Source organism: Montipora capricornis, chromosome 7 (assembly GCF_036669925.1).
Source record: "Montipora capricornis isolate CH-2021 chromosome 7, ASM3666992v2, whole genome shotgun sequence".
In the NCBI taxonomy this organism is placed as follows: domain Eukaryota; kingdom Metazoa; phylum Cnidaria; class Anthozoa; order Scleractinia; family Acroporidae; genus Montipora; species Montipora capricornis.
This window is the reverse complement of record NC_090889.1, coordinates 10,515,991-10,528,104: the sequence shown is the minus strand read 5'-3', so window position 1 is coordinate 10,528,104 and position 12,114 is coordinate 10,515,991. Positions and strand designations below refer to the sequence as shown.

General features: G+C 38.7%; 1 protein-coding gene across 4 annotated transcripts in view; it reads right to left on the bottom strand.

The window, feature by feature from the left end:
- The window catches only part of LOC138058169 (probable ATP-dependent RNA helicase DDX60), a 73,273-nt gene extending 61,595 nt beyond the window's left edge, over nucleotides 1-11,678 (bottom strand). For 2 of the 4 annotated variants that reach the window (XM_068904067.1, XM_068904066.1), the window contains exons 1-9: nucleotides 11,431-11,602; nucleotides 7,705-7,796; nucleotides 5,645-5,749; nucleotides 5,058-5,181; nucleotides 4,700-4,869; nucleotides 3,996-4,393; nucleotides 3,550-3,654; nucleotides 3,024-3,152; nucleotides 2,704-2,862 (exon numbers count right to left, since the gene is read on the bottom strand). In XM_068904067.1, coding sequence (XP_068760168.1) covers nucleotides 2,704-2,862; nucleotides 3,024-3,152; nucleotides 3,550-3,654; nucleotides 3,996-4,393; nucleotides 4,700-4,869; nucleotides 5,058-5,181; nucleotides 5,645-5,749; nucleotides 7,705-7,795 — 1,281 coding nt within the window. In that variant the 5' untranslated portion in view covers nucleotide 7,796; nucleotides 11,431-11,602. Of the gene's footprint in view, nucleotides 1-2,703; nucleotides 2,863-3,023; nucleotides 3,153-3,549; nucleotides 3,655-3,995; nucleotides 4,394-4,699; nucleotides 4,870-5,057; nucleotides 5,182-5,644; nucleotides 5,750-7,704; nucleotides 7,797-11,430; nucleotides 11,603-11,645 lie in introns of those variants that run through there. The other 2 variants (XM_068904064.1, XM_068904065.1) reach the window with 2 other exon arrangements.
- Between the last annotated feature and the right edge of the window lie 436 nt (nucleotides 11,679-12,114).

Here is a 12,114-nt window from a genome sequence, read left to right as displayed (position 1 = left end):
CGAAACGGAACGTGAGCCGGACACTTACGTTAAGACCGTTCTCACATTTGGAGACCAGCCAGCACCAGCGATGGCCATCACAGCAATGCGCAAAACGGCAAAACTAAATCAAGAAGCAAAACCAAAGGCCGCCAAAGCCATCCTTAACAACGCTTATGTGGACGACATATGCGACTCGTCCGTCGATCCTATAATGAAGCTAAAACGCTGATCGCTGACATTGACGAAGTACTCGCTACTGGTGGTTTTCAAGTCAAGAAGTGGACATCAAATGTAACCCTGGATTCTAAAGAATATTCAGCAAAAATCGTGCTTGGAGGCGAAACACATACAGAGAAAGTTTTAGGAACTGTCTGGCTTCCCAAAGGAGATAAATTTTCATTCAAGATCAGAATCGAAACACATGCAGAGAAAGTTTTAGGAACTGTCTGGCTTCCCAAAGGAGATAAATTTTCATTCAAGATCAGAATCGAAACACATGCAGAGAAAGTTTTAGGAACTGTCTGGCTTCCCAAAGGAGATAAATTTTCATTCAAGAACAGAATCGAATCAGCTGTAAAAAGGAAAATGCAACAGCGGGCCCTACGAAGCTAACGAAACGTCAAATTCTCAGCAAGTTGGCTGGAATTTTCGATCCGATTGGAGCGGGCGCCGCAGTCCTTATTAAACCAAAAATCGCTTGGCAACAACTTTGGCAGATTGCCCTCAGTTGGGATGAAGAAGTGCCACCCAACGCGTGGGTCAAATGGATGACTTTGTTTGAAGAGAAGACCGCACTTAACGATGTTAAGTTTGACCTCTGCCTGACTCCGCCTGGCGCTAATGGTGACCAGTCCTTGGTTGTCTTTTGCGATGCCTCACGACTGGCATTCGGAGCATGTGCTTACGAAAGATGGAAACTCATTAATGGAAGGTTTGGTACAAGATTTGTTGCCGCGAAAACAAGAGTAGCTCCCCTCAAGGAATTAACCATCCCTTGAATTACAAGCTGCTGTGATCTAAAGTTGCCTTGGAAAGTCTATTCTAGAAGAATCGAGATTCAACTTTGAACGAGTACGCTAGTTATCAGATAGTCGCGTCGCCCTGGCCTGGATCAAGGGGAAAACACGCAGCTTTAATCCCTTCGTATCTTACCGTGCTGCTGAGATTCAATCTAACTCCTCGTCCGAAAATTGGTCACACTGCCCCACTTTACTAAACGTTGCCGAGGACTTGACCAAGTGTATTTTAACAGGCGAAGTACATGGAAGATGGTTTAATGACCCTGAGTTTTTACAGCTTCCCGAGGAGGTTTGGCCTATGGAACATGGCGTGCCCAACATGGCAGAAGTGAATAAGGAAAGAAGAAAGGTGCAAATCACATGTGTTGTTGCTGTCCGCCAGCCTGTCCTGAACTGCCGAGAGTTTTCAGCATAAAGGCGACTGCTAAGGGTGACTGCTTATGTGTTTCTCTTTTGTCACAACCTACGTCTCAAGTCAAGGCAAGAAACCAACGCCCAAGAAAAACGAGTCGGTCAATTCAGTGCAGAGGAAATTTAAGATTCGGAAGAATACTGGACAAAGCAAGCGCAGAGTAGCCTTTATAAGAGAATGGAGAAAGAAGACTTCAAAACGCTTAGTCCGTTTTTCGACGGGAAAGGTATCATAAGAGTCGGTGGACGTGTCAACCCTGACCTACTTTCCTATGAAGGAAATCACCCTGCTCTCTTGCCTCATGACCATTGGATATCCACTCTTATCACTCGCAATGCACACCGAATAGGACATACAGGTGTTGCCGAAACGACCTCCAAGACCAGACGAATTTATTGGATAATCAAAGGAGCCAACATTGCCAAGATTGCAAAACAACGATGTACCTTCTGCAAAGAAACAGAAGCCAAGGTAGAATCCCAGTTCATGGCGACCTTACCCGGTTGTCGCCAACAGCCTTACACACCCCCATTCCTCTACACTTCATGTGACTACTTTGGGCCAATGAAAGTAAAAGTGGGAAGGAACAAACCCTCGAAGCATTATGGGGTAATTATCACATGCCTCAACACAGGAGCCATTCATTGTGAGCTGGCTACCGACCTCACTACAATGGAGTTCCTGCAGGTCCTGAGGAGGTTTTTCTCCTATCGTTGTTATCTCAAAGTCCTTATAACCGACAATGGTTTACCAATGTTACGAGCCGAGAATGAATAAACTGCACCCATAATTTAAAAAAAATAAAATAAAATAATAATAATAATAATAATAATAATAATAATAATAATAAGGGCAAAGTATAATGGCTCACCATCAAACTGTGTTCTTGTTGTTTTTTCGAAGCGAAATCTAGCAAAATTTCTTTTTCAATTTTGATGAAAAATTGTTCCACTCATGCTTGTCGGATTGAGATGATTATAGCCAATCACACACTACGTGCCTCTTTGGCCAACATCTCATATCCAATTTTTTTCCTCTAAAAAGAGGGGTCATTGGATGAGAGGTTGTGGAGCTTGCTTCAGAGAAAAGGGGATCCTAATAGAGGATTTACAGAATTCTGTATTGATGATCAAAGTGAAAGCTTGTTGTCGAAGGCGTAATATTCCTGGTATTGCTACGTCTTTTTTTTCTAACGCTACAGCTACGTCTTCCTAAGAGAGATCTTGGAATTCCCCTTTGACTGAAAGGCGTTGCACCAGACGCATTCAATAGTTACTGATCCCAACTAACCTCTTGGAAGGGATAAATGTGGCCATCGCTTTCTTTGCAGTATCGATCCAACAAGTTGGCGTTTATGGTCTGTGCTCTGTATTTCAACGGCAGTGTGTTTAAAAGTAGAGAGTGAAGCAAGAAGAGCTTGATTCTGTCTTCGGTAGCTTTCATTCTTTTCTGTTGCAAAAACAAAGAAAAAAATGCGAGAGGTAAACTACCAAATTTACACTCCTTCTTTTTTTTTTTTTTTTTTGCGGTTCTTCAAATCATTGGCATCATTTCCGCTGGCTGTCTAACTTATTATTCTTAAAATGCAACAACTCAATCAATTCACGAACCTCGTTAAAGTTTGGCTCGTTAATGGCCTTGTAAAGGACCATTTCGCAAGCAAGCATAGTAGCCAATCCACGGCAGCCGCCTTGTCGAGGAGATTTGAGAGCAGTTTTGACCTTTTCTTTAACGTCAATCTAAAACCAGCAAAAAAGCAACGTTCTCCTTAGAATATGGATGCTACATATTACATTTCATGAAATGTGAAAACTTTACTATCTGCTGTCACTATCAGAAAATGAATAAACTTAATTTTATATAAGCCTCTTGGTTTCGTTTAGGTTTCTTCGCCATTTTTTTACCTTCGACTCGAAAACCTTTATTCTGTACTTCTTCTGTTTATCCCCGACACACACCATGCTCACGTCTTCGTCACATTTTTTTTTTCGGGATCAAATTTGATACCATCTGGTAGCGACATTTGATCTTGGAAAAACTGTTGCAGGGAGTGTTTCGAGGGGTAAAATGCTACATTATTCGAGGCTCATGTTTTCTTTCTTTCTCTCTTTTTTATAGTAAATGACAAATCACAACCTGACTCGATGAAGAATCTCCTAAACATCCACGTTCATTCTCTGAAGCTTCCCTACGCCAGTAAGACATCAGAACTTTCCAAGTTTCGCGCACTGGCTCCAAATACTAGTGAAACAAATAATAAGAACATAATAATAGTAAAATTCAAGAACATTATGATAATAAAGCTATTATATGCCTTGCATAACGACAACATCGACATGAATTAACATTAATTTAATATAATGATAAAACAATAATGCCATCTTTGACTAAAACGACTTCGCATTACTACATTTTTCACACAAAGGGGAACGTTTGACTAGCTCTTGTCCATAAAAGACCAGACGAGAGAAAAATTAATAAATTTTGTCAATGATCAATCCAGTTTCGAAAGAAATAGAATAAAATTCTTGTGAAACGGGTGTTGTTCAAAACTGGTGTAACAGGTAATTTGCCCAACTTACCTTCCTGAACAGCCAGTTGTGGTCCGAAGTAGACTGCGTATAGAATCCCATCACTTTAGTCGCAGTCATCTCAATGCCAGAGATAAATACACAATTCAATTCCTGCCCAAGACTATGAAACAGAAAACTTCTGAAGAAAAACTCCAGACATAACTGTTCCTTTTTAGTGGTTTCAAAAGGAACATTCTCCGCGTCAGTCAGCAGGAGAAAGGCAGGAATTTTGTTGTTAACATATTTTTTCCATTGTTCTCCCCAGAAATTATCAATTGAAGTGATAACCGTAAAATCAGTATTGTATTTAAGGTGAAGAATAAGGGATTGGCGAGCTAACAGCATGGACGGCTGGCTATTCCACAGGATTTCCATGTCTTCAAAGAAGACGATGTGAAAAACGCCACCTACATAAAAATAAAAATAAAAAGGTGGAAAATAGATTACATCATTATCTTATAGGTTAGACTATTATCGTCTGCTTTTTTTTGACATTGTACAATTAAGTTGAATGGGGTAGAATAATCACAGAGTAGATCAGAAAAATAGATATTTCTTTCTTGGGGTCCCTTTCTCTGATGTTGTCGGAGACTGTCCGTAAGATCCCAAAAGAATCGATGTCGTCACACCAGCTGGCGAAACTAATTGATCCAGAGAACCAGTACCAATTGTTAACCTCATCGTACTTTTTGAGAAATGACATGGAGGCTAACCTTTATCGGTGAAGTATTGCAGGAGGCGTTCCAGTAGATAAGTCAAGTGAAGAAACTGTCCACCGTTACTCCAGTCCAGGATCCTCTCTCCAAGAAGTTCGAAAAGCAAAGAGTCACCATCGATCATGAAGATCTCAGCGTCTACGAAATCCGTCAGTATGTTGATATGCCTGACAGGTGAAATGAAAAGTAACGGATATTAGTTTGTGCACGTGTTTTAGCCATTCAATGGTTCAATTAAAATCTGTGGTTACTTATTCGTATGCTAAATTTAAATTTCCCCTCGTGAACAAAGACCTTTTAGTGCATACCGAACCTTTTTGACCTTAGCCAAACCCCAGCTCCTACTTTAACTTACAATGGTGTCACTAACTGTCCATAGAAGTATCCGCAGACTAAATCCTTCCACATAGAAATATTATGTCGTCTTTTCTTATCCTTTTCTTCTGTTCGATCACCCGTCTCCAGTGGACCCTCTGCCTCTGCAAGAAACGTAAAGACGATGGGTAACCAACCTCTCCACAATTTCTTCACTTAAATGATAAAATTGAAATTTGCAGGTCATCGCTTGAAATTCGCGTTCCTTCGAAGTATGTGCACAAAGATTATTATCTACCGCAACAAGACATCAGAATTCTAACCTGTACCTGTAAAATTCAAACCAAAGAAACATGACGCTCATTTATCGTATCTCCTTTTAGACTTTGTTATGTCCCCTTAATGTCCATATTAACCGGGTTTCACCATATTTAAATTTTTTTTTTTTTTTTTTTTTGCTTTGTCGTCATGAGTCGGGCATTAAGCGCAAAATTCCCGAAGTAACGATCCCCCGAGTAGCTCGGTTAGACGTTTGGCTCAAATCAGTTCGCTTTAAACGGGCCCTTGTCAGTACTTTTACTTTATTGATTTCTATAACCTATTTACCATTTAGTGCCACTTACTAACCATTATCTACAAGATCGAGGTACGGCTCTCTCTCCTCTAAGGATTCATCCTCATTATCCGACTTGCCGTCGTCACTTTGAAATTGAAGTTGGCCTTCAAAGTCATCTGGATTTAAACGAAAGCAAAACCCCGTTTATTCTGTTGTTCGCAACAACACAATGCTGACAATTTTAAAGCCTACAATTGAGAGCAGTCAACTTATCGGGGTTCTGTTTCACCGGCTAGATAAAAGGTTTCTGTTCCCGCTCATTTGAATTAGAAACCGGCGACTTATATTGCTGTGGTAACATGAAATTTTGAGGCAGAGTTTTTCAGAGGACGTTTAAGCCAACAATTTGCCAAGAATGAATAGTTTCAGGTAACATGAAGGAGCAGATTGCACTTTTATAGTGGAACTTAATGTATAATGAGTGGTCATCAGGGCAACAGCTAATTGTTTCCCTAAATGGCTATTGAAAATAATATAATTTTTTTCCCGAGACGCGCATTAGAACGCGCCATTGGTCAATGTAAAGTAATAATTCGCTTTCTTTTTGCGTGCAAAAGCATTCGCCTGTCACCCTCTGACGTCAACGTTTTCGCAATGCGCATTTGGAAGCAAAGTTGGCCACACACTTCCACTGTTAGATGTCATACGACTATGAAATAGCTAATGAATGCGTGCTGTTTGGCAAAAAACTTGATACGTGAAGTAGCATGATCGCTACGATTATTATGACTATTTACTTATTTAAGTAAAGCTATGATCATTCAATTGGGTTTGAACCCGTGACCTCACGATACCGGCCGGTGCGACGCTCTAAAAAACTGAGCTATGAAGCCACTGACGTTGGGAGCTGGTCATTTGTGGTTTCTAATTTTCCATCTCTTGGCGGGACCACGTTCCCACAAGGACTTCCTAGAAAAGTCAGGAACTCTCAACATGCTTGCGGCCGTGCCTACTAAAAGACGCTTGCGCTGGCTTGGCCGTGTTATTCGCATAATGTATGAAATGAATCATATACTGAACTTCAGATATAAAATCAGTAAAGCTATGATCCTCGCTGCTATGGAGGCAGTTTTAGCAATTGCAGTTCAGTATACGATTCATTTCATATATCATTTCCTTAATTGATTCATTCCTCTCGGGAAAGTTAGAACCTATATATACAAACGACCAGCTCCCAACGTCAGTGGCTTCATAGCTTAGTTGGTTAGAGCGTCGCATGGGTTCAACCCCCGTTGAAGTCCCGAATTTTTCAGGCTTCTCTACGCGATTGTTAAAATTGCGTCCATAACTACGAGGATCATAGCTTTACTTGATTTTATATCCGCAGTTCAGTATACAGTATGATTCATTTCATATGTCATTTCTTTCATATATTTTCATAATGTTAACATCAAAATTTAAAAACAACCTTTTGAAACGGTACACAACGATGTTATCTTTAAATGGGAGCTTGCAAATATCTATAGATGGATATTAAATGATGCAAGCTAGCAAAATGCTCATTTCTGCACATTATTATATCTCTCAGATAGTACGCACGCTGTAATGGGCTAAATTAGCGGGCCGTATTCTACAGTACGGCCCGCTGAACAGCCCGCTAAATTTAAAATTTCGACAAAACATCATCTAGCGAGTTTTTCATGTCATTTCTGTTGCATAAACTTGTACTGAAAACTGTTTAAATCTTGCAAGCAACTATTTCAAAGTTAACAGCCAAGAAGATTTAGTTTTTGGGATTTTGGCACGGCATTCTTTGTGGCAGTTGAACCTTCCGCTTCACTTTGACTAGTTTCCTTGTCCGCGCGCCGGTTAACCTCAGAGATATAATAAATATTTTACTAACCTCGTTTTCTCGGTCCGTACTGTAAGTTACGGATCCTCGTTTTTTCCCGTTAATTTATGTCCCACGCGCTTCGCGCATGGGCCATAAATCAACGGGAAAAAACTCGGTCCGTAACTTACAGTACGGACCTCGAACTCGGTTAGTAAGAGGTATTTCATTTGCGCCATTGTGGATACAAATAATGTGAATAGACAATCATTACTAATACAGTGCGACAAAGTTGTATACCGTCATCCGAAGTTTCGTCAGTATCTGAATTCAGCGAATAGGAAACATCAGAATCGTCATCACAAGCGTAATCCTCACCTCCCTCAGTCATCCTACATAGACAAACATTATGTATATACAGTCAGAAGGAAAAGGCTAAGCTTGTAAGCATATCTATTCGTCGCCAATTCAAATCATGAGCGTCTTGTGGTGCATATTAATATTATTATGATCTTTAATCTTTAATCTTTAATCTTTAATCTTTAATCTTTAATCTTTAATCTTTAATCTTTAATCTTTAATCTTTAATCTTTAATCTTTAATCTTTAATCTTTAATCTTTAATCTTTAATCTTTAATCTTTAATCTTTAATCTTTAATCTTTAATCTTTAATCTTTAATCTTTAATCTTTAATCTTTAATCTTTATTTATACACGGTAAAAAATTCATAGGGTATAATAAATTACATTAAAATGTCTAAGATCCTAAAACTAAAATTCTACAATTTTAATCCTAATACCATATTAACTTACAACAATATTCCACTTATAAACCTGATTTCCATGAATACGGTGTGCTTAAAAAAGTATGATAGAGAAGGCGTTTAAATTGATTTAATGAAGCAGACTCTCTAATGTTACAGGGTAAGCTGTTCCAAAGAGTTGCACCACTGTAACTGATCTGTATGAAATGGAGACTGCCGACTGCAGATTGCAGACTACAGACTGAGACCAAAAACTTCTCTTTGTGCGTAGATAACTGTGCTAACTTTTGTAAATTAAATTCAGATTAAATTAATTAAACAAATTAAATTAAATTAAATGAATGAAACTAGCACTCTAACGCCGAACGATAGCAAGCAAGCACGTGTTTTAGATTTATTTTGCATCAAATCAGCATTAGTCTTCCACCATAAGCAAGCAAGCCATAAGCAGTTTTGATAAGCAGTTTTGATTTTCAGTATTTGCGTTGCATTTGCCGTTTTCTTGCATGAGCAGTAGTTCACTGTATCATCATGTAGATTTTATATGTAATAGACGAGTTTGGATAGCAGCAGTCATTTTACAATTTTGAGAAACAAAGCCTTTTTTTTTTAAACATGTTTCGACAGAATCTTCTGTCATCTTCAGCTTAAACTACAAAGTACAGAGTTGAATACATAGTGTGCGCAAAATGCTAATTAACTATAACAAGAAAAGGAAACATGACAATGTAGAATATTACAAAGAGAGTTTTAAATTGACATGATAAAATTTATGATTTAGTGAAGGTTTTTCCCATTGGATATTAATGGCTTCTTTTATCTTTAGCTGAAAGGTGGTGGAAGCGTGTTCTGGGATACTGAAACAATCATTAGAGCATGAAGTGCGCAATGCTGAGAATTTTGAAAGTGTTGATAAGGCCTACAAGATCAACAACACTTAATTGGTTTTTTACGAGGATATTACGAAGCTCACCAGAATATCCTTCAAAATAATCTATTTCTAGTCCATCTAGTTCAAAATATTATGAATCGTTAAGTCACATTTGCCCGTCAAGACTGTAATCCCCCGGCTTCCGTCTCTGACACTGCAAATACCTTTTACTTTAAATTATCCTAAATTGGTCCTTTTTCTATCATCACGCAAAAAAAGCTTCACCACTTTGTTAAACGTTATTGTAAGAGCATTGATATTAAGTGAGTTTTCTCATCCTTTAAAATCGGTAACATGTTTAGTGTGAAAGATGCTAGCCCCCCTGGGCTCCGTGTGGGTGTAACACCTGCTATGTCGGCGAAACTACCAGACTGTCGTTGTAATATTTTACACTGCCATCTTTCCTTTTGTTCTTATAGCTAATAAGCATTTTCCGCACACTTTATATTCAACTCTGGACTTTGTAATTTAAACTGAAGACGACATAAGATTCTGTTAAAAAATGTCTTAAAACAACGTTGTGTTGTTTCCTAAAATAGAAACGTTGCAGGTAGCACGAGTGTCATTGTCCGTTCCGGCGATTGACAAGTCTGGACTTGAGTAAAAGATAAACAATGCCTTTGAAGATTGCAATAATGAAGGGAAGAGACGAAAGGAGAGAATCATGGCGCCAAACGTAGGCTTTCCAACTACCGTAGTATTAATTATTACGCCCGCATCTACAGTGGAGCTCAGATATATCCAAACCAAAATGTACACGTAATTCGATGAACAATTCTTCGGCTAAAGAAAGAGTATTTAACCGTGTGAATGAACGATTTGTAACAAATAGAAAAGGAGAGGTCGTTTTTTCGACAACGACCTTCGGAACGCTTCAGAAAATTAACACTTTGCAAGAGACTTGCCGACACGTGCCGAAACACAGAACTCAGTTTTGCTTGAACAAAAAAAAAAACTAATTTCGGGCGACGCGTCATAGAAATATGATAAACAATCCTTTGGTTAAAGAAAGAGCATTTTACCGTTTGAATGTGTGATTTGTGTCAAATATAACCGGATATATCATTTTTTCGACAAGCATCTTCACAACGCTTCCGACAATAAACATTTCGTAAACGAATTGCCCATTCATGCCGTAATACAGACCTTTCCTTGTAAAAACATAAACTGTTAACGTGTTAACATAGGGAGTTCAAGCGATTGTTTTAGTTTTCTTCCCATTTTTGGTAGCTAAAGATCAAGCAAGTGCTAGTAAACGGTAGTTTGTTGTTGAATTTGCGAAGTGATCGAAAACTCGAAATATGATATATGTAGCTTTTATTGATCGGCATGACGTTTAAAATAGACTTGCCGCAAGTCGACCTCACGAGAATCCCAGGAGAAAATGTTTTGGCGAGCGAATCGTGATTTTTCGTTCGCGAAGTGGATGAGCGAGGGACAAAGTCGCGAGAGGTCGACCTTCGTTCAGCGCGAATCTACATGAGACGAAGGACTTTTCGAAAGTCTACGTTTAAAACAATATGCAAATTTCGCTTTGAAGCGTTTTTGATTCCCGGAAATGTCCTTCGTTTGACAAACAATGCTTCATATAAAGGAACTTATGGAATTACTACGAGTTACCAAATACTACCCTTGACTTTTTAATCATATTAGCTTATTAATTTTTTCCTGTTCTAATGAAACTGGAGAGAGAGGGTGAAAAGATTACCATTCAAAACCGAAAATGTTGTCAAAGAGATTACTGTGCATGTAATTGCAGTTCAGTTGTTGATTAAAATTAAACTTTGGCTATTTTTTGCAAGGCTCGTTCGTTAACTGCGGTCAGCTCAGAGGTGTTTAACTCACTCTACACTGTATTAAACTAATGATTTGAAGGCGTATTTTTTCTCCACAGTATTGCGTTTTGCGTGGCTTGCTTCACCAAATTTGCACCACGCAAATATGATGCAAACATATGTTTACTCTAGAGCAAACCTGTAGCAAACGTGGTAAATGCCACATTTGCACCATATTTTCACACCTGTGTGAATATATTAGCAAATGCGGCATTTACCATGTTTGCTACAGGTTTGCTCTAGAGTAAATATATGTTTGTATTATATTTGCTCTGTGCAAATTTGGAGTAGATCCGTTTTTTCGTGCAGTTAATTGGCTAAATCTATATATTATTCTGATTATCTGACAGTTGCGGTGAAAGTGAATCGAGAATGATAGCAAAAAAAAGGAACGTAAATCGGTATAGCATCATATTTTTCTCTAACATCCAATATTGTCCTTTCGGTATAATTATAGTCCACTACCGACGCTGGAACTGAAAAAAATCGATACGTACCTGCCGGATTTTTGTGAACCTCCAGTGAATTGAAAACAAGCCGCGATTGATTTCCCACCGCCCTGCTTTTCTGTTGCTTTCCTTAGATATAACAATACACCTCTAAGGTTTTCACAAATTGCGACGACCAAGTTAGCAAACTACGAAAGCCGACTAATTGACGGACAAAGTTAACGATTCTTTCAAGAAGTGAAAGTGTTAATTCAAACGAGTACCTTAAGTTTTTTTGTTGATTTGAATCACCGCATGTTCACCGCATGAGAAAAGAGGAGGAATGAACAGTATCCCATAATGCATTGCGATTCCTTTTGTATTATCAACTGAAATAGTTACGTAATCAGTATCTACCAGCCACAACGCAGTGCTGGAGACTACCATCTTGTGTTTACCAACATTAAGCAATGAAGGACTTTTTCCGTGTTTCCATAGCCTCATCTGAACAAGAGGGGGAGTTGGGAGAATTCGAGACAGTTATGCAAACCCGAGAAGCAGTCGAGGGTTTGCATAACTGTCTCGAATTCTCCCAACTCCCCCGAGTGTTTTAGATGAAGTTATGGAAACACGGAAAAAGTCCTCTATTGCTTTTATAAAATAATTGCTTATAATAATTCCACAAATGAAAGGAAATGTTCTTCATCTTCTTGCAAACTGAAATACATTTTCTCCATAAACGCTCTTGTTGAC